This window comes from Fundulus heteroclitus, chromosome 22 (genome assembly GCF_011125445.2).
Source record: "Fundulus heteroclitus isolate FHET01 chromosome 22, MU-UCD_Fhet_4.1, whole genome shotgun sequence".
Classification (NCBI taxonomy): Eukaryota; Metazoa; Chordata; class Actinopteri; order Cyprinodontiformes; family Fundulidae; genus Fundulus; species Fundulus heteroclitus.
Window position 1 is genome coordinate 30,741,346 of NC_046382.1, and position 23,457 is coordinate 30,764,802.

The 23,457-nt window shown below is 39.7% G+C and overlaps 1 protein-coding gene across 5 annotated transcripts in view; it reads right to left on the reverse strand.

The window, feature by feature from the left end:
• Positions 1–422: 422 nt before the first annotated feature.
• The window catches only part of ccser2a (coiled-coil serine-rich protein 2a), a 72,313-nt gene continuing 49,278 nt past the window's right edge, over positions 423–23,457 (reverse strand). For 3 of the 5 annotated variants that reach the window (XM_012864028.3, XM_021317200.2, XM_036126818.1), the window contains one exon: positions 423–8,944. In XM_012864028.3, coding sequence (XP_012719482.2) covers positions 8,333–8,944 — 612 coding nt within the window. In that variant the 3' untranslated portion in view covers positions 423–8,332. Of the gene's footprint in view, positions 8,945–13,269; positions 13,310–15,679; positions 15,765–23,457 lie in introns of all 5 variants that reach the window. The other 2 variants (XM_036126819.1, XM_012864029.3) reach the window with 2 other exon arrangements.

Here is a 23,457-nt window from a genome sequence, read left to right on the forward strand (position 1 = left end):
GGAGCTGAATGAGGGACAGGGGCAAAGAAATAAAGATGAGTTATTTCTTTTAATTACACTGACAAGTATGAAAAATTCTAAAATATGTGCCTATTTCATATCATTTAGTTTTTACTCGTGTAGGATTATTTAACTGTGTCATTTGTGTTTTAAAGTCTAAACGTATTTTATATACATGGGTGGACATGTGAAAAACTGAAAAGTGCATGTGCATTTGTTATCTGAAAAAAAGCTACAACAGAAGAACGTTATAAAGGGGCAAATGCAACTTCATGGTATTGTTTAAGTTTTAGGTTGAGGTTACTGTCATTGATTCATGAAAGGGTTTTTATTTGATCTTACAACTTCTGCTAGAGAAGTTTTGATGGACTAATACAAAAAAAAACTAAAACACTGACAAAGAAATTAACTCCAACCACATCTCTTTCAGAATCAAAATTTATTTTTACAGATATACCAGCAACAGACAGTAAAAAGAGACTTCTTGAGATCAGCATCTTTATTTTCTTTTGAGTTTAATGGCTTGTGTGCGTTCACCTGTGGCGTCTTGCTGATCCCGCAGCGTCATATTTATTTTTTACTCACACTTTATGGTGAAAACAACAGCACACCTTTTTATCTGTAAAACATAAGCTGTTTAAGTTAAAATTGCATTTTAAAGAAACAGAAGGTGAAACGGCTACAATTGGAAATGAAAAAGTTTCTTTTTGTGTGTCTCTTTATAAGGTTAGGTTTTTGCTTTTGTCTCACACAAAATCGGATTTTGCAAACTGAAAAAGCTCCACAAGGATAAAAAAAAAGGTACTGGAAAGCAAAGATGTTTGTTTATTTGCTTTGTGCAAAGAGTGCAATTCAAAGTGCTTCAGGTATATATCTTTTAAAAAAAGATAAAAGATGCTTTCTTCCCATTTGCATAAAACTGGTGCTAAAAATCTAGTTTAATATGCTCACTTTTTTTTCCTTACACAGCATTGCACTCTACATCGGAGAGAGTCCTTATAATAGCTGAGAGCAGCGGATATACTAGATGTAACATACAGCAACCTTGCATAATATGGGAGGATATAGGAACAGCTTCACTGTGGAGCATTATCTGAGAACACAGCAACACTACTTGTTGGCAATTCGGCTCCCTGGAACATGACAAGACAATCCTTTGAGTAATGAATTTCATGATGTACAAGTAATAGCAGATTATGTAAAATCTAGTGTTGCGAGCGCACGCAGCCAGAATTTGAGCAAAGGCATGTTTTCATTGTCCAGATCTGAGTTTTTCTCAAAGCTGCTAGCCAGTATTTTCTGTGAAATGAATAACTCACACCTCCGCTATAGCTTGTCACCTAAAGATCCGTATTTCATGGTCCGGTTTTTCTACTTGTTTTACCACCTTTTCTAAATCATTATTTCCTCAAGAAAATATATAACCCCTCGAAACCAAGCCTCCCTGTACATGCCACTGACGAAATCACACACGAGATAAAGCGACAGATCATAATGCAGTTCTCAGTTTTCTCCCTCTTTGCTTGCTCCTTTAAAGCAAAGACCAGCCTTCAAATACGTGCGTGATGTACGGCTGTAGGAAAATATTTCAGAACACTATTTGTTTGAAAAAGGATAAATTTGGCAACAATAAAACACATGGAATCATTTTGTGAAGAGGAGCAGAGCAGACTGGACTTGCTAGATTTGATTTTCGAAGATTTTAAAACCCGTCCGCGAAACTGAAACAGGCATATAAACCGATTTGAGATCCATTGCCGTCGTCACATTGGCTTTGACGACGCACATGAGTATCTATCATGGTTTAAGTGTCAGGCCCCCGGCTCAAACGTGTAATGTTGCACCATTAGCAACTCACACCACAGTTTAATGCTTCAAATCCCAGATTAAGTTAGTCAAAAGTCACCGGTCTGCCACAATGTTAACTAATGCCATCTGATTAGCTTGATTCTTTTGTGATGTCATTGACATCAATAAACTCAAAGCAGAATTAGCTTTTTTTTTTCTTCCTCATACTTTTTTTTATATTGTATTTTGTGACATACTGCCATGACAACCCATACATCATAATCCAGCTGTGCTTTTAATTGTAATTACACACTGGTTAGTAGTAAAAATAAATAAAAATACATCACTGGATAGTAACTTTAAATTAATGATTAAATGGTGTTGAGGTGGCTATGAAATAACAGCCTCTTAAATTGTAAGAGCCATTTAATCACTTAACTATTTTTTCCCCCCCTCTTGGCCAAGTTGGTGGGGGGGGGGGTGGCTGCAAACAAGAGCGGAAAACAGTTTCATAGCAACCTTCAAACCAAACATTCAAAATAATCTCTTTATTTTCCAGACGCTTACCAAAAATTAAACAGTTTCATTTGGATAGCATGTTGGGCTGATTTTGACTGTTGATTTAAGTTGTATGACTAGCTGTTCAAGCAAAGCAAAAAGCTCAAAGATATTAAACTATTACAGTGGATCGTAAAGCTGAAGTAAATGATGTGCAGCAAATGTAAGTGCCCTCTTTTATGTGCCCAGTCTATTGATCCGTCTTTGACACACAGTAAAGACACTAAAACTTGAAAAGTGAACATATGCCACTGCTTTATGTTCTTTAAACTCAAAATAGCCACAGATTTGCGGTTTACAACTTCATAGACGTTCCTCAGTTACTTAGTTTATTATTGCATGGCAAGAAAGCATCCTTAGAGACTGAGGTCCACAATAGAAGAAAAAATGATGCACTCTTGTGTCATTAGGTGCAATACTGCTGAAGTTTTTTTTTTTTTTTTGCTCAGCAGCTTAGTAATTTGTTGGCCTTAAGACAACATCCCATATTCTAATCAATCAAATTTGGTGCAGCAGCTTGTGGTTTTGTTACAGCATTGCTAGCGAGACTGATTGGCCTGATTGTTGAATTTGCAGAGTCATTGATTTGGAGATTGGCAAAACAAAGCAGCACAACTCCATTTTACTTGGCATGGGTAAGCCTTGAGAAACACATCCTTCTCTCTCTCTCTCTTTCTCTCTCTCTCTCTCTCTCTCTCTCTCTCTCTTACGGACACATGCAAATATTGGCAGCCAGAGGTGTCTGGAGATGCATATATACACACTTGAGCAAACATAAGCCACACTGATCTCCTATTTGGCATTGCTGAGCGACCCAGCTGAGGGGGATCAGGCTACTCGCTAGACCACAACACGGGTAATATTTTGAGCATTTTGTTTACCTGCGCACAACATTTAGCCTATCGTGATCATTTTCCCTTTCAGCATTTCATCACTTCTGCTCTTTCCTCGTGCTCCACTTTTGGGTCTCACGCTGTGCATTTTCTTTTCTTTTTCTGTGCTCCGTGTGCATCTTTCAATCTCTGTTTCCGAGTTCATTAGGAAAAAAAAAATGTTTTTCTTGGCTTCACAGAGCACTGTTGAGTGCTTGGCTGGTTTGGCACAATGTCGAGTCTTCCCTCCGACAAAGATGCTCTGTCTGCCGTCTAAACTCTCACTCCTATTCTCGCAAACACGTCTCTACCCATTTCCGGGGCATTCTAGAAAAATACTCTTTTTCATCTGGAGCAAGATCCGTTTGTTCTAAGACAAATTGATTTTGTATTTGTACATTGTCTGCCAAAAGCTATTCACAGCCATTGAACCTTTTTTTTTTAAATTTTGTCACATCACAACCACAAACAATTATGTCCGTCTAAACTGACAGGTTGAGCATTGCCTGTGCAAGTTCTCAGTTATCCTGGTCATGGCAACAGCAAGCAGGCTTAAATTGGAGTAAACCAGACTTTCCTTTGGCTTTTCAACAAACGTTTTACCTAAAAAGTCCACCGTTACTCATCAGTAGTTGGGAGAGATCCACAGCTCAGGTGGTAAGATCTGTTATCACGAGCCGTATTAATTTTGCCCTCCGTACATCTGGACTTTATTGAAGAGAAGCATAAATAAAATCTATAGACGAAAGAAAGCCATACGGACTCCACACATGGAAGACAGTTCTCTAGTCAGACAAGATAAAAATCTAACTTTTTGGCTTTCACTACATGCAACAAACTATGTGTGGGAGAAACCCCCTGAACACACCAGCCCCACTCTGAAACATGGTGATGGCAGCATCACGTTGTGGGGAAACATTTACCAGCAGGACAAAAAAGCTGATTAGAGCTGGTGTGAAGATGGTTGCAATAACCGTAGGGTAGCGCTGGAAGAAAACCCGCTGAAGGTTGTAAAAGAATTGAGACCTTTGCAACCTCCACCTCTGACACCCAGCTCAAGCTTCAATTGGATAGTTTAAGTTGCACTGTCTTCATGTTTTAGAATGGTTCAAGTCAAGTCTAGACCTAAATCATAACGAGAACATGGGGCAAAACTTAAAAACTGATGTTCTCCATCCAATCTGACTAAAGTTGAGCTACAAGGAAAGATATAAAACATTTCTAATCTCTAGGACACTGCTTTTAGTGAGATGTCTCACAAAGACTTGAATCTGTAAATACAGCTATTGTTCTAAAAATGTCGGGGGGGGGGGGCTGAATACAAACACCTGCAACACTGTTCAGAAACACTGTTCTATTAAACTCACACTAAAGTCCATTCAGCTTGGAGGCTGAAATGCAACAAAATGTGAAAAGGTTCTAGGGGGGTGCGGATACTTTCGTGATGCCCTTTGTGAAAGCTGTGTGAGACGATGCGTGCGTTTGCTCTGACTTTCAACTCTCCTTCAGTTTAGCAAGACTTCCTGTACACGTGGCTCTCTGCATCTTGCTAACAGCGCACACCCTTTGCTGGATCCGTGTGTGCGTGTGGATCTGTCTCACTTTGTCTGCGCGGGGTGCATTATTGGACGCAGTAGACCGGACACCGCCAGAGGCATACACTGAGCGGTCACGCGGCGTGACAGAGAAGAGAGCACAGTCGCTGTCAGAAGGCCTTTTTAACACACTGCTGCTCTCCATTCGGGGACATTTCAGGAGCGCTTGACTGCGAAAGGACTCTGCGAAGGGATGATAAACACAGTTCTCTGGAAACACCTGCAGAGAGACCACTGAAGCCCCAAAGGCTCGCTACCTGAAAACACACTGCTAATACCTTTGATCTATCCAAAGAGATGTGCAAAGAGGGAAAAAACTGCTTGGATGCTCTATGCACAGATATACTAAGACACCAGCTTCACGTTTTCAAACAATCCCTGCTAAACTGCAATTATGAGTGGACGATCATTAGGCTTAGGGGGAAGACATTTTAATATTTAACTGCTTTCAACTTTTGTTATGTTACTAAGTTCTGCATTTATACCAGAGTTTACCTCCTTATCATTGTCTTTCCACTGCAACTGTCTTGTTTGAGGCAATGGGTTGTTTTTTTGTTTTTTTGCAATACCTTGAGAGACCCTGTTTCCGCATCTGAAATGTTAGAATTCCCATAAAATAGTTTTCAGTGTGCAGTTAGCTTAAACACATCCTGAAAGATCTGCAGTGACTGGTGCATCTTCAGCTACTGCCCACCATTAGCTGGAACAAATTGGTAGTATTAGAAATGTTCAGTAAGAGGTTGTCCATAAAATTTGAAAATAGTTTTCTTAGGAAAAAGCAGAACTGTATTATGGATAAACTAGGAAGGCAAGATATTAGGAAACACATGCAAATGCAGTTTCGTTGGGGAATGTTGTAGGATAAATTGTAGTTGCAGTTTCTTTATTCTTCTCTTTCATGATAACGTCCCCCATCCAACCACCATCTGTGCGTTTTAGCATATTAGTCATTAAGGTCAAAGTCAGCTGCGGACATCGATATATTAATTACCCAGCAAAGTATTGCATCCAAGCAGCCTTTTGCCATTGCAACTGTGCGCATAATACAGCACAGATGATTTTAATTTAACATGGTTTGCAGCTTTAACAAAAACAGGACAGCTTGGTCTGGTTGTAGAAATAAATACAACTGTTTTTTTTTTTTAACATACTGTATAGAGGAAGAAAATGACACATAACATGACAATAAAAAATAATCAAAAATGAAAATCAAATAAATTATGTCCAATATCATTTCATGAGGATTTCGTGTTCCCCCAGGATTTAAAAAATGATGGCAAGGAGCCGCCAACAGAAGAACAGCAGCTTAGAAACAAACAAACATGATAACAGAACAATCTGCATTTAGTGTACCTTTAGAAGTAGGCAGTTTAAGTTAAGAAGTATGCCTTTTTTTTGTTTGATAAACAACACATGGCACGTTTTGTTTGTGTTTTTTCTCTATCAACAGTTGCTATTATGCAAGTTGTCACTTTACAAGGTAATTAAAGCTAAAGAGGTGTTAACGGCATACCAGATAAATGAGTTGTGTGATGCAGCCTTTTGCTAATGGAAATCTGGAGGAAGGAGTGAAAAAACAAAGGTTAAGTTTAAGTTTTTGGCTCCAAGTCAGTTTTGTCCTTTTCTACTTACATTTCGTACCGATGCATTTAAACCCTGTCATATGAGATTATTTTTCATTTTAGTAAAGATTTTAGGCAATTATGATGAGAAATTGTCATAAAATCAAAAATCTTACTTGTAGTCTATTCCTCACTTGAGTTAAATCCCAGTTTAAGGTCAGTTAACTCCAATGAAATGTCTGATCATAACCCCCGATTAAAGAAATATTTCTCAAAGTGACCTCGTTGGAAGAAATTAGTTGAATAACCCTATAGAAGACTATGAGTAGAATATAGAAAACTACTTGAAATCATCAGTTGTCACAGTTGATGATCGAACAACCACAAATGTAAAAGCACAAAGTGTCGTCTTGACATGCAGCATAAGCTGTTAAAGGAAATAATCTTAAAGACACCCTTTATGACTTTGATATTTATGAATAGAAGCTGGGTCTGGTGTTTTTCGAAGTCCCTTGAGACTATATTTGTTTTTATTCTTTCGCTAGGATATTAAACTGAACTGAATGTGATTGAATCTTTGAATAATAGGAATAAAAAGTTTACAATCTCAAATATTTTGAGGGGGTTACTTGGGACACTGGGACAAGCAGTTATGAATTTTATTTAATATATCAATTTTAAATTAATTTGCAATATCAACAGATTTTGTTTTTGCCTTGTAGACCAGATTTCATAGCTTAGATGTGAAAAATACTTTCTCATACATCGACTCCATTCCTATCAAACTTACTCTTCACTACGTTTCCTCTAAAAATATGCACAAAGTACCAAAACTAGTCGACGCTGGATTTTCGTAGTGTACTTATGCACACTTGCATGCCTGAAAGCCTAATTATAGTGCTCTGTTCTGAAATTCTCCCTTGCACATTATTTTTGCTATAGCTTCATTACCAGAGTTTCGTTTTCTCTGTTCCTAAATTTCCATCACAGAGCTTTTCAACACAGGGTTGATTACTCTTTTGGTAATATCTGTAAAGTTTGCGATGTTTACCAAAAGTACAAGTGCATTATACTGAAATGAGCTAAAACCTTGCACGCAGCTACAGCATGGGAACCGTTTTCCTCTGTTCCTCAAAGCCCTCTTCACAAAACACATTAACACACTATTACTCACTCATGTATACACATGCACATACTTTCTGTGTGGAAGTGACAAGCTTTAGAGCGCTTTGACAAATTAGCTTCTCAGTCTGCTGCCGTGCTTTTCACTTTTCCTTCCACCCTCCTTTTTTAATATGTGTGTATGTATGTGTGTGTATATATATATATACAGTCCCACTGTTTGTTTTTTCGCTCCCATTTTCCCCTGGGCCCTCTAAAGTGCAACAGAGGTCACAATCACATCACCTCTGTGTTTAAAAAGCAAACGCACCTGTGTGTCAAAGGGCAGAGCTGTCTGAGGACAACCAGTCCTCGAATTTAAAAGGGGACTTTAGCCTGAGGCCTGTTGCAAAAGAAAACAAATTGAAGAAAGGCGGCCTTCAGTGCAAAGTGTGAAAGTTTTGTGTTTTTTTTTTTTACCTTCAGTACTCATGAACATGTGCAAAACTAATGAAACTGACTCGTAATCTGAAATCCCGTCTAAATCTAACACATGCTACCTTTCGATGATTTACAAAATGCACGTGGACCAGTTTTGGCAGCCGATCTTAAAAATTAGACCAATAATCAGTCACAAAACAAAAATTACTGTCAACCTTAAGTTATCCAGATAGGTTAAAGGTAAAAGACAAATCCACAACTAAAATGGACATGGGAAAAAAAAGGATGACTTTCAATGACAATATCATTGGGTTCGTTGGGATATCTTTGGCTTTGGGAGACATGCGGGATTCAAAGGGATCCTGGCTGACCCAAATACTTTGAACGACACCTTTTTCAACTTTTGCTGTGAACCTCAGCGAGGCTCTGAAGTTCTGAGAGGCCGAAGGAGTGAGGTCTGACACAGTTTCGGAGCCTGCACCTGGGGTTCAGCGTTAAAGCAGGGAAGGCCTCTCGTCGGAGGAGGCAGCTGCTTTGTCTGGGAAGCCGGAGGCCCTGAAAAGCGCCCTGATTCTAGAGAGGCAAAGCCACCAGCACCCCCTGAATCGGATGCAGGCAGAGACATTAGCTTGTGGATGCGAGGAGACTGCAGCATGCGAGGGCGGGCTGACCGAGCTAATCTCGGAGCATCAGAGTTCTGCGCTGTCACAGCAGGAGCTCTCCTCCCAAACTGCGACGCGGACTGAGGTGCTGATGCTCGACCGTCTCTGCCACTTATTCCCTGTGGAGCACGGGAGCGGAGGCTGCGCAGGTTGGTCCTGGGCAGATGACTCAGCTTGTCAGAGCCAGCCGCCCCTGACACATCTACTTTGGCAGCTTCAAGAGGACGGTCATTATCTATGCAAGTCGCTTCCTCTGATCTGCTCCATGTGAGCTCACTGTGGCCCTCGGTGGGGGGAGTTTTTATTAGTCTTTCCTGGTGCGGCTGCTCGTTGAGATAGGGGTTGAAAGGCTGTAGCATTCGAGGCTGTGGGAGAAAAAGGGGGAAAAAAAGGTATATTAATAAACCAACAAATTAAAACAGCGAATAGTCATTGTTTTCAGAGGTTGTGTGTTTTTGATCCCCAGGGTAACCAAGCGGTTGGTTATTTTGCTGCTGTAAGTTACTTTTCTTTATCAAAAAGCATACAAACATGCTTCCCTTTCCCACTTGTTTGTTTACTCTTTAAAATTGAGGGGTGTTTTCTTTGACAGGCTCTGAACAATTGCTTTCCCAATATGGGAAAGCAAATGACAGAGGAAGTTTTACAAAACTAAAGGGGAATAACTTTTTCATGTGGGGTTCTCCTGTTTTGGTTCCTGTTGAGCCGTTTTGTTGTTATTGTAAAAAAAATCAAACTATGGGTTAAACAGCCTGCAACTGTGATAAAGAAAAATGTATCCCAAAGGCAGCTGAATAGATAATCTATTTGTTTTCTTTAGAAGCTGGGAATTTTAAACATAAGCTGACTGTCCAAACAAGCAGCCATTTTGCTGATATATCATTTCGGACTTTATATTTCTAAACTACTGCTCTAGTCATTAAATAATTGCTTTTACAACACAAGATATAGTGGTTTTCCTAAAACATTCATACCCAAGGACGTTTTCCACACCTTGTCATGTTACAACAACAAACGTTAACATATTTTGTGGGTTGGACAAATACAAAATAACACGCATGTGGTAGAAACTAAAGCTGCACATCAAATTAACACACTGTCCCCATTATGAAACCTTGTGGTGGCAGCATCATGCTGTGGAGATTCTTTCTTTTCAGCTGAGTAAGGCAAGCTTTCCCTTGTAAAGAAAACCTGTTGGGGGATGTTAAAACTAACTCCTAAACCTAGGGCAGGTTTCACTTTCCACCAAGGTAGCAATCCTGTATAATGAATTATATGGGATGAAATAGGTCAGAAAAAAAGAAACGTACAAGAGTTGCAAGTTGAGCTTGATTTTTTTTTTTTTTTTTTTTAGATCAAACATGTTCATGAGTCAGAAGGGCCAAGTCAAGATCTGTAAATTAAATCGAGACTCTATAGCAAGACTTGAAAAGTAGCATTCACAGACACTTTCCACCTAACATGACTGAACTTCAGCTATTTTGCTAACAAGTTTGAAAAGGAAATCAATCTCTAAATGCAGAATGTCGGTAGAGACGTACCCTGGTAGGGTATAGAAAGGACAGCGGAATATGAATGCATGCCAGACTTTTATTTACATTTTTATTTAGAAAAGCATAACATTGCAAGGTTATTGTTGAATACTGGAATGATGACAACCTCTTCTGTGATTAATCTACATTGTTTCAACATTCAGGTGTTTTTTCTCCCATTATCATAATGTCCCCACCACTCTCCACTTAGGTCATTTAGCTTTAAAGGGGACATTTAATGCTTTTCAGGTCTTCCTTTTCACATTGGAATCATTCATTTGTGGTGTTGGTCAGTGCAATCAAAGGATTTAATAAAGTATGGAAAATTATGTCTTGTAGCATCTGCAAGTTATATCTAATCTATGTGCACCCTGAGCCGGTGTCTGTCTCATCAAAAACTGTCAGTATGGTAATATGTGGTGACGGTAAAGATTCTTGATATGCCCCCTTTAAAATCAGATTTGGACAGTTCACAGGTCATTCAGCTGTCCAAATGAATTACTGACAAGCGTAGCCATGCATTCAACAGTTTGAATGCATGGCGAATGAACTATAGGGGCTTACCAAATAATGCATCCAAGCAGTAATTTGTAATTACAATATTGCACATATTTAATGCAATAAGGATTATGATATATAGTGTGATGCTTTTAAAAAAAAGCCCTGAAGTATGCTGTTGTAATGTGACAAATGCAGCTAAATTCAAGGCACTGTATAAAAAAAACATTCTGACTTTAAACTTTTACAAGAGACGACTTAGGATTTCTTCATGAAAACATCAGTGAGAGCAAAGTGCCAGAATAAGACAACATGTTGATATCCTCATGTCAACAGGTACAAATTCTAAGAAGCCCAGAGTATCTATAAAGATGCTGTATGCTTGTATTAACACTAGCTATTTGGTTTTAAATAGATTTGTAAACTCTAGCAATAGTTAGCTTCTTCATCTGGATATCTGAGCAACCGGTCTTCTGGGAACTCTGTGCCTTGGCAGTACCTACAGTATTCAACCCACCTGAACCATGTGCAGCTACTAATGAGCCTGAATCCTGTTTTAGCACAACTATTCTCCTCTGAGTGGGAAGTGAGATGATCTCAGAGGATGTACACATATCTATATAGCTGCACTGGTCAGATTTACTGTGTATACTTCAACCAATGGTCATTTCGTACTGCAAGTCGGGGCATATGTTCGGCACCACAGCTCCATCTCCTGGTCCCCAGTCACACTGCATCTTCTATTTGGACCAATTCTGCTAAACTGAAACTGTTGTTTTCTTGTCAAAGCTTAACTCAAACTGTCTTATGAATAAATATTTGAGGTGCATCTCATATAAGGGCACATTGTTTTGCTTTTCCAGCATGCTATTAACTTGTTTTTCATATTCAGTGTCAGAGAGGAAAAACTCCTTGATGGCTCTAATAATTGAATAGAAAAATCCCAATTAGCATGAGATGTCACCTTGCACTTTGTTAAAAAGTGACATGAGCATCATCAACGTAGAGGATAAATTACAAGTTTTGTCCTCTTTTATGTTTTGCTGTTGTCTGCATTCATGCTGGGAAATTTTAAAAGCGGACTTTGTTCCACTCTTCAGTTGGAGTTCATAACAAATCCAGACAGAGTCAATCAATGCAAGTGTGTCACTAACCTGGCACCTTTAATTGTAAGGTCTGTCATTAGCCCACACGATGCAGTGTATTTATACCTTCTTCAGGCTGGGGGAAGATGGCGTGTGATGGCGACATTACATGTCTGAAGGCTTGCAGGCAGTAATTATTTGCATTTACAGCTGTCTGCTTGAGATACTAATAATTTGCAGGAATCACTCTGAGCATTCTGCGGTGCTGTCATGCAGCTAAATATCTCAGCTTCTAATGATAGCTATCACATTAACAGAAATTCACCCAAGTGCCAAGTTGCGGCACCTGGATGATGTCATGGCCAACTGTGATCCATTTTGTCACCGTAAGGAATAGCAAGTGACTGGGGGACAGAATCCACCAAAGGGAGTATATGGATTGAAACATGGTGAGGGTTTACTGGAGAACACATGAGCGTAGCAAATGGATGGATAAGTCAACATAATGGCACGCCATCTGAAGTTTAGACTAGAGTTAAAAGAACAGATAATTAGTTTCATGCTTTACTGCTTCAGACAGAGGAATTCAGGTGTAAAATGCATCCGGACCCATTAACACACGCTCATCATTAAATATGGGTGCCTTTTGTAACTTAAATGGTATAACTTGAAAAAAAAGAAGCATGCAGACGAGTTCTTATGGACTTGATGTGATGGAATAATTAACAAGAGAAGCAAACAACAACAAAAAATAGCTTATATTAAAACCCAACAAAGACAATCTGCTGTGCATTGCAAACATATTCATACTACCTAAAAAATTTTTGTATTTTGACCTCAAGACAAAGACAAACTTTAACATATTTTTTGGGACTGACCAACACAAAGTTGTGCATGATGGTGAAATGGAAGGAAAAAGAGAAATGGTTTTCAAATGTACATATGTTTTTAACAGATTTTGCTGTTCCCTGTATGGCCTGTTGCAAACCAAAAACAGGACTTATTGCTTTCTTTCAACAATGACCTGTCTTCATTGTCTGCTGTGTTCTTTGGTCTCTACGACGTTTAGTGTTCAGAGATATTCTGTAACAAACTTCTGAGGCCTTCACAGATCAGATGGATTTAATGAGATTAAATCGCACATTTCTTCTGTTTACAGATTAAGTGATTTATGAAGGCAATTCGTCACACTGGATTTAATTTAGGGGTATCAGAGTAAAAGGGTTTAAACACAAATGCAGGCTAAAATTTGTAAAAAAGTTTTGAAAACCATTTATCCCCTTCCTTCCATGAATGTGCACGACTTTATGTTGATACATCAAACGGAAATCCATTGAAATGTAAGGGTAATGTGAATAAAATGTGGAGGAAAAAAAGGCTCGCAAGACACTGTAGCACTCCTTACATTTACCAATCCATGGAGAATTATGCAAAATGAAAACTGAAACCCAAAAGCAAATCATGCCAGCAGATGTAGAAAGGGATGCTTCTGTCATGCCATGTGAAGCCAGACTCCAGATCGGTGAGTGGGTCTGAGAGAGCAGCAACTTCACATTAAAGAAAGGGTTACTGTACCACGCTGTGTCAGTGAAGTACTGCACTAGATGTTCCACTCCTAGCCAAAGGCATTATGCAGCGAGGAGGCAAAAGCAGAGGAGAAAAAATGAGGGAGGTTCAATCACATTCAGATTTTTTGCTTTTTATTTTTTTTGAGAGACCGAGGGTGTAGCCTTGAGGACAGGACGGGTTTCAGAAGACAGGCGGCGTGGATAAAAATAGCTGCAGGTTAAAGAGAACGGTGTACATAAAACACATTTTTACTGGGCTGGATATGTTTTTTATCGCAGAAGTAAAACAAAGCCTCTGCTTCAAATACAAGGTCACACGTTAGCTGAAAGGAAACAAACCCTTGCAATGTCAACTGTAGTTATGGTTATCTTAATTGATTCCAATGTTGTGTCCTTAATTTGGCAAGATCTCATTTCTGCTTGGTTCAAAACGGGGAGTTAACCCGGAATGTACACTACAGTATAGGCCTGATTAGACAGGCAAATAAATGCACCTTCACTAACTACTGATATATCTATAAAATAATTACAAATAAACTCAAAAAAACATCTGATATCGGAATAACTTGAAATGCACTGGAATAAATGCACCCCAGCTACTTTTTTGTTTTCACATTCCCTATCGACGCAAGGCTGAGTCCTGGTGAGAAACATAAAAGGAAAGCAGCGTGGGTTATTTTATTCGTTTCTTTCTTTACTTTGTGTTCTTCGCTCACATACGTGCATTTTCAGAGGGCTATTCACCCATTCCTATTGTTCTTTGCCTACCTTGTCTACCCACTAACACGTCTTCACTGCAGACGCGAAGGCTTTGTTGTTATACTCAATACGTCGAGGTGGTTGTGACAACAATCCCAACATTTCTTCAGTCCTGTCATTTTGAATAAAGTCACACCGTTTTACTTTGAAGATTCGGTTTTGTATCCAACAACAAACAGCGTGTTCTGCGTGTACTACTCTTCAAAGACTGAATATACTTTGACTGATGGTGAGATGGTGTTTCATTCATGGTCATCACATATTGAAACTACCCCTGTTACAAGCTGTAGTAGATGTATTGCTAAATTAATGAATGTAGGCCTTGAAGGTAGTAGAGATGCCCCGCTAGGAATCTTATTGCAGATCTCCAGTAAAGCGTTCACTTGCAGACTCTGATTTCTTTTTACAAACTGTCTTTTAAAAACAGCATTCAAGATATTTTGTAGCCGTCCTGCAGATACTATAATTTAAAACAAAGAAAAAATTAAAATTTTCATGGTGATTAGGATATTTAACAATTAATGCTACTGAAACATCAGTGTCTGTGAATGTTCTCTCAGGAATGTATAGTACCCTGACTTTTACTGCAAGATCTGTAGATCTGGCATGTTTCATGACAAAGGTTAAAAGCTCAAAAAGATCAAAAGGAGTAACTTTGATGTACTCCATTAAGGACTCTCTCGCTCTCTTTCAGTCTGAGGAAATCACAGGCATGTCTTGACATGTCATAGAAAATAGTTTCCTTTGAAAGAAAATTCTGCCGTACGTCTTCCGACTTCATTTTAAAGTTAAAAATAGCAAAGTTTAATTTTCCTTCACTCGGCAACAGTGTCCACACTGAAGAAAAGTGTTGGCAGGCAGCAAACCAAAAGAGAAACTAAATGAAAAAAATAACACAAAGTGCAGTTTTTCCTGACAAAATATTATTGTTCTCTTAATGTACATTGAGAGTCAATCCGATTTTTACTTGCCTTTCTTTGTACATTTTTTTTTCAGTTTTTACACTGAATGTAATTTAACTATATCTGGTATATGCTCAAGGCCAATTAGGTTTCTGCATGATTTACCTTCTTGCTCTCTGGGAACTGCATTGTTATGTCACGAGACTACATAACCCATAAACCCTTTCTTCTAAGGCCTGGCTCACGCGGCAAGATTTTAGAAGTGTCGGCTGATTTTCAGAACCTGAAAGACCCCAAAGATGACAATATAAAATCCTATGTTCAGAGGTTTGTTCGTACAGTGTGTGGTGTCCGGTCAAACGGCAAGCACAACACACACAAACAGATTTCCCTCAGATCATTGTGATGTCAGTCAGAAAACCCTGCAAAACCTTGCAGATCAAATGGGAGTTTTTGTTTTTGCTTTGACACTACTTTGACTCCAAGTATAAAGAGGCTTAGAAAAAAATAGGGGGGAAAAATACTTGGCAGATGGACAAAAGTGAGACAATAATTACTACAACATTAAGGTTTCTTTTTACTCAAGGCTTGACAAAAATGTACCTGAAAGATTACATTAAAAGCCCCCGTAGCCATAAAACACATGCCATATACCTGCAATAAAGATGCAATTAATAGGAAATATGGTTAATTTTGTTTAGTATGAGTTTTGTTAGCGTGTTAGAGAAGCAGCAGCAACGAACGTTAGTGACTCACTGTGTCTGCGCTGGGGCATGCTGGTACGGATCAAGCCCTGGTGCTGTGCCTGCCAAGGGGACAGGAAGGGGGTGGGCAGCACACCCTACGCAGAGCAAAAACACAAAGGACAAAAGGTATGACATACCCAAGCACAGACACACACACAACACACACACACACACACTTAGAAATAATAGACAGGCACCAAGGCATTGTTTCAACAAGCATGATCTGTCCAATTAGCACGTTGCACAAAAACAAATAGGAGTACATGCAAACATTCTGCAAGGCAAAGAGTGATGCATCATGTTGGTCCACATTAAAACAGAATCAACCCCTTTACTATCCACGCACCCTTTTATTTCACCTTTTTTTGTTTTTCTTTCAAAGGGACTCATTTGACAATAAGGCACAATATGCAATGGCGGCTGCAGAAGAGACAGTTGAGGTTAATCTCTGGACGTGTTGACTGAAAAGGCCGACTGAAGACTTTACTGGCACTTATGGTCAGTTTTCCCTAAAGTTTAGATTTGGTTTAGATCCTGAAAGTTATATACTTTTTTTTAAGTTGCGGATGACTTTACTGTTGGCATGACGCACATAAGAGTGTTGATGCATTGGCCATGTCTGCATTGTTTGCACAGAGCTTATCCGACACCTTTTCTAGTAAATCCTTTCAAGCTGGAGTGATCACATCATAAAGGACCAGAAAACCACCGATTCCTGTTATGGCGGTCGTAACGCTTAAGGCATAAAATTATGGCCAGCTTTTGATGCCAAAATAGCCTTGGCACATTGAAGCATGGATTATTACACACCCCTCAAACACATGGATATAATATGTCAAATAAATAAATAACGTATAAATGTTTAGAGCAGCTTGCTAATCTGATCTACGTAAACAGAATCATCGTATCTGAAAGAGCAAAGACCTACTACAAATTAGGCATAGCAGGACCGACCACTTGCATGTTGTTTTCCCTACTGCTGCCAAAACAGCCTTGACCATCGTGACATGAGCCCCACTAGACTTGCAACATTTACTATGCAGGTTTCTGGCAACAAGATGTTAGCAGCAGATAGAAGTGCTGCGACCCGTGCCTTGGGGCCTCGTGGATTGGACATTATTGCCCCGCACATCGCACAGATGTGCCATTAGATTATAAAGTGGGAAATTTAGAGTCCAACATCAAGTCCAACGTGTTGTACCTCTTAAACCCTTCCTTAACAAATTTTTGCTTTGTGGCAGGGTGGATCATCCTGCTGAAATACCATTTCTCTGAAGCGGGGGACATGCTCTGCAATGGACTCGTCACGCTTCTCCCCTCAGGCTGGTGGTGCATAAGTGTGAAATGCAGGACCTCCAGACTGAAGAACTCATTCTTCCCTTCTGCCATAAGGCTTCTAAACAGCTGAATACTTCTTTGTAATCATATACTGTATATACTCCCCACATCCATGTAGAAAAACCTACTGTTTATATTAGCTCATCCTCCTCTGCTCATCGCACACAGCAGTTATGTCACATTTTCCCAATAATTTTTGTAAATTGCTGGTACGCCATCATATTTTTCTTTTCTTTTTTTTGCCTCTCTAAATATTTGCGTTGTTGGTATCGTTACTTCTCGTGTTTATTTGGTATTTAGAGTGTACAGAAAAGTAAGAATTCAATTATACCGGGAAACGACGACAAACGTGAAACTGAAACAGATGATGCTTAGGTAGGTGGGTGGTACACATTCTCAAGTGACATTCGCATAGGTGGCAGGTCTCAAAGTTGGCAGAATATTGACCATCTGTGTGCCATATGCATGGTGCAAGCAATCTAGCTTCCAAGCTTTCTCAGGAGTCATGTTAGGCAGATTGAAAGACTAGAACTGTTATATAAGTCCATAATACATAGCCTTCTAATTATCTATGCAGATGGCCACCTCCTAAAATAAGCATGGAGCACACACACACAAAGAGAAAAAAAAGTGTTCAGCTCCCTAGCAGTACAGCTGACACCATTATGGAACCCTCCCAGTGTGACTACTGTAGGGGAGGGGTGGGGGGGCGTCTGTCCATTTCCTTTATCGAACACCGACAACTGTCTCAGCAGGAGGTCCCAGCAGAAACTTCACTTCAAGGCTTCATTTACAGACAACCAGTCGATGAGAACTAAAGAGTAGGTTTGAGGGCTTATGAACGAACCTGACAGGAACTGCTAGCTTTATTAGAACCGTGAGGCAGCTCAGGCTGCCAGTTTTTGGTATTTTCCGTCATCGTAAATGCTCCCCAGTGAAGGGCTGAGAGAACATTGCAAGAGCAGGGTGACAAAAAGAGGAGTTTTGTAGCTGTTCCTTTGATTTGCCGTCAGTAAAATCTATCAGAACTTGGTGTGGTTGGCTGGGCCTCAACAGTCCAGTTGAACTATGGTGTTGGCACAAAGGGGGCACCCTTGATAAAATTGGCATTCCATCCTACTTCACCTAATCCAGAGAATCCAGCAGTACCGCAACACTTACTTTTCAAATTCAAAGATTGTCTTGCAAAAGTGTTTTAACCTCACATGTTGTAACACTATGGCCACAAACTGTAATTTATTAACTGTGAGGTGAGGAAAATAAAGAGAGATTATACATGGTTTTGAACATTTTTTACATATTACAATCTGAAAAAAGGTTCACTATTTATTAGTAATGAGCCAGATTTACTTGAATAACCTTAAATAAAATCCAGTGCTATCAACAGCCTTTAGAAGTCACTCACTTAGTAATTAGACACGTGTAATTTGATTTCTACACGTCGCTGTTCTGTGAAGGCCTCAGAGGTTTGTTAGTGAACGAACAGCATAAAGAACAAGAGACACATCACACAGGTTGGGGATAAAGGTCATGGAGACATTTTAAAGCACGGTTAGGTTATCTAAAAGCATTCCAAGCTTTAATATTTTTACAGTCAACTTATCTGAAATTTAAATAGAAAGAGTGCAAGACAAGTGCAAACTTACCAAGACACGGAGGTCACCTACACTGACAGGCAAGAAGGGATGGCGTTAATCAGAGAAGCAGCCAAGAGGCCCATGGTAGCTCTGGATGAGCTGCATAGACCCACAGCTCAGGTTGTAGACTGCTGATATATAACCTTATAGTTGTACACTTTACAAATCTAGCCTTTGTGGAAAGGGGGTAAGCCATGTAAGGGGACACCGCATGGAAGTAGTCACTGGTCACTTTCTAGTTTGCATACAGAACGTTATGTGCAGCTGAAAAGTACTGCTGCTAATCACCCAGAACATACTTTTAAAAAAAAAGAAAGAAATCTTTGTCATTGCAATTGTACATTCCAATGAAATGTGTCTTCTACATTTAACCTATCCCATAGGGAGCAGTTGGCAGCTTTATAGTGCCCGGGGAGCAATCAGGGGCTAAGGGTCTTGCTCAGGGACCTATAGTGGCGTTCTGCAGAGTTTGAACGGCTACTTGCAGCCTTGTCAGAACGCAAGAATGCTGCTGTAACCGCTAGGCCTGCTCAGGGGTGCTTTTCTTAAGCGGGAACACAGAAGGTAGCCAGAGTTGATGAATGGAGCAGAATGAAAAGCAATCCTGTAAGAAAACCTGCTAGTGGTTAACAAAATAAAAAAATAAAAAAAAAACTTGAGAGTCGAGGTTCACCTTCTATGGTTCAGATTGAGGGACATTTATGTATTAAAATGGCAGTCTCCAGACTTCTATTGGGTTGGGAAACTGTAGCGATAAAGGCTCTCATAAATATGTGAATGAGATTGAACTAGTTGGAAATTTGAGGTTTTTGACCTTGATGTTTTTTTGTTTAATTAGACAAAATGTGAAAAGACTCAACATGTATCAACACCTTGGCAAGGCACTGATAAAGAGTTAAATGATTACAGTTTTAATGTTTTGACCCCTGTTTGGCTACATTATTTTATTTCTGCAGTACGATTTTACAGTTCAGTTCTAGGCAACACATTTAAAAGTTGTCCTCTAGTACATGTCATTTCCTACATGCAAATGAGCCAAAACATAAGCAAAAGTATTGCAACCTGGATAATTGTTACAGCTTCCTAACAAGACCTGTATTATTTCATATTGTTATTTGCAAAGTCTATTATGCAATAATACAACATAGAAAGAGCATCTGAAATGTGTTAAAGAGCCAGGACCCGTTCAGCTTCTTGTCCTATAAGCATTGAACACAACAAAAGAAAAAACCTGAACGCACAAAGGCACCAGCCGCCAGCTGCCTCCTCCAGTGTATAATCTCTGCCTGCAGCAGATTGTTGGTTTGGTGTTTTAGGCCCCTTACTCTTATAGATGTGTTAGTCAGCCTCTTATATTCCTGGAGTCAATTGCGTAAAAGTAGAACAATAATTTAAAAGCCAAGTAAAAGTTTCCACGTGTGATCAATCATACACCTCCTTCTTTGACAACACAGTTCCCCTAACAATCTTATTCTGCTTGTTTGGCTCCTCTAATCCACCGAGCTTTACGTATCAGGCTATTATTAATTCTCAGGTCTGACCACAGTGACTCACTTCACTGACTTTAGCAATTAAATCCTCACCTATCAAACCACCAAGTGCGCACAAGGCCCGGGTGCATGTGTGGCGGTCTGTCTGCAAATATGAGAGCAGAAACAACAACAGGATCTGGGAGGGGAGAACCTTGCACCTATAGCTAAACACTGATCATTATCTGCACTTTTCCCTACTGCTGGTGACAGCAAATTGATCCAATTACGGTTAAAGTTAAGAATTCGAGAAGTGTAACAATCTCAGGCATAAATGGGGACATACACGGAGAAGAAGACGAATCACTGAAGCCAGGCGAGCCAGCCGGAGAGAAGGAGCCGACGTGATAAAAACAGACACCATGAGAGCTTTGAGAAGAGAAGAGGATGTTTGAGAGCCAAAGAGGGAGTAGGAGGGTGGCTGTAATTATCCTCTCTGTTTGCCATTGATGTAACACTGCTTATTCTGCTGCCTTTTGTGTCGCTGCGGCTGCTCATCTGCATCTTTGTTTATCTGGGTTATAAGCAAGGTCGGCTCTCTAGTCCTCGTTCGGCTGAACTCACTGCTCAGGCACATTCATCGAGCGTGCTCCCCACTCCAGCACAAGAGATACGCGCGGCGTATCCTGCTCTCCCGCTCACACCCGGGCCAGAGGAACACAGGCAGACGAAGACAAAGCTGCGCAGCTTCCTATTGTGGTAAATGTGAAATGACTCAAACGATACCACCTAGGTTTTATTCGCTGCGGAAGAAAGAGGCGGCGGGGAGAGCGTTTGTGCTGCTGTGATTCCTCTGGGAAGCTGCTCGCACAGATTATTGCTCTACAAGGGGCTTTTAAGTGGCTTCTAACGCGGTGCATGGTGTGCGCTGAGCTGCAACACGCCTGACCAATATTGTGTGCATTTTGCACATTGACATACAGCTTCTTCCATTTTAATGAATGCCTTTTTTCTTCTCCCTGAATGTTCTGCTAGAAACCAAGTTAGATTGTAGATTATAATAACATGCTGCATTAAATGGTCCCTAATACAGTTGCTTAGGATATGTTGGCAAATCCTTTAAACAGAATGTAATATCAGACGCTCACATGGAAAGGTTAACAGCACACATATTTCTCTATAATGAGAAAATTATTAAAAATGTTGATCAATTTCTGTAGTTTAAAATTGACAAATATTAAATAACCTTTTTGTGTATTTAGAAAGGTGAAAATCATATAAAAATGTATTACTTACAAACAGCAGTATTGTTGGAGTTAGCTTATGTGACTTATGATGATTATGATTTAAGAGCTGGTAAAGAGTAAATATTCAGTTTATCAGAAATTGTGAGTTTTATATCAGACGAATAAAGAGATTTCCTTAGTACTATAATATTGTGTTATGACCTATAAATAATCTTGAGAAAAATGATGGCATGATAGCAGACTGTTACTGAGACGGTCCATAAGGAGGGTAAGCCACAAATAGTCATTGCTAAAGAAGCTGGCTGTTCACACAGCGCTGTGTCCAGGCACATAAATGGAAAGTTGACTGGAATGGAAAAATTTGGTTGAATTAAGTACACAAGCAAGAAGAATAACCACAGCCTAGATAGGACTGGGAAAAAAAAAAAAAAACTATTCAAGAAATCTCGGCCTGAAAGTCAGGTCTCCACCACACCTAGACCCATAAAGGACATGGGTTACAACTTCTGCTGTTCTTATGTTAAGCCTAAACAAGAGCCAACTTCAGACATGTCTTTTCTGGATTGAAGGGAAAAGTGACCGGACTATTGCTCCTCTTTTGGGATTAAGCTTTATTTTAATATTTTTATGGAAATCCAGGAGCCAGAGTCTACAGGGACATTGGAAAGGTGCCGAATCCAGACAGCTTGAGGTCCAGCGAGAGGTTTGCCTGGAGAGGGCCTATTCCAGGAGCAATGCTACCTGTCTGTGTTGGTCTGTTTCCACTGGGCTCATTCTGTTGTTGCTGGAAATACATTCAAACAATGCCTAAATAACTCTGTCTTCTAGGCTAAAATTGGTATCCATTTGCCCTAACAGTTTTTTAGACATTTATTAGAAGCCTCAATGCAGACATGTTTTAACTGAGATTGACAAGCATAATAAACGCAACAAAGTGAGCTTCACTCAAACCCAAGACCCCTTAATTACTGACACATGGTCTCCACAAGATGAACAACACAACTGCATAATTGATGATTCACATAACGAGGCACAAACAGGACATTTGAGCTTTATTGTTGTTGCTGCAGAGTTTTAATGACAATTCTGTATTCAAGTACAAATTAAACTCGTCTCCCCCCAGCGGCCCCTGAGACATTCTGTCAATGCTGCATCATCTCCGTGTTACAAGAGAATGCAGCAGCATAAATGTCTGTAGTTCTGCTAGAAATTAATTCAGGCTAAAAGAAACTGACACAAACAGATCTTAGTAGCAGGCAGAATAAAGAAAGTTCCACGTTGTCACTGCGTGGCATGTGCCTCTCAAATAGCGAAAGCGACAATTAGTACCTACTGTGAGAAAACTCCAGCTTACTGTTCAGCTAAAACACTAAAACCAACTCCAGGCAAGCTTTGTCTTGTTGACAAAAAACATTGTTCGGCAGGGAACATCTTGTTTCCATGCATTTACATGGATGTTAGATTGACATTTCCCTGCCACCGAATTACTATTTCCCCTACAGAAGCAAACATATCTCTCCAGGAAAGCAGTGGACCCTGCGAAAAACCGTTTAGGAAGAGTCAACAAAGAGTCTGAGGTGTTCATCTACCCTCTAAATTCTCCCGATTTCTATCTGTTCCTGATAACATCAGCAAGAGGCAAGCACAATTTACAGAGACCCCCACAACACAAGCTACAGAGGCGAAAGGATTTACTGCTAAGATGCTGGTTGAAGTCAGGGATTCCAGACCTCTCAGTGCACATTTTAACCTCTGGAGAACTGATAAGGCAGATATAGACATGCACAACATCGTTGGTAAAGATAAGTATAAAAGGAGTATGTAAATCTTTAATTGTAGTTGCAAAATCCCACTTTATTTATTTATTTATTTTGGTACATTTATCCAGTAAGGAATATGTTGTGTTAAGAAATAATAAACAAATCTTTGCTGGTACAATTATTGGCACCAATGCCGTCAATAGCCTGTGCAACCCTCTCTGGCCAATAGAACCCTTACTATTCTGCTATAATACTTTTATAAGGTTGGAGCATGTGGAGGAGGGATATTTAACCATTCCTCTTTGCACAATGTCTACATTATCATGGGAGAGAAACA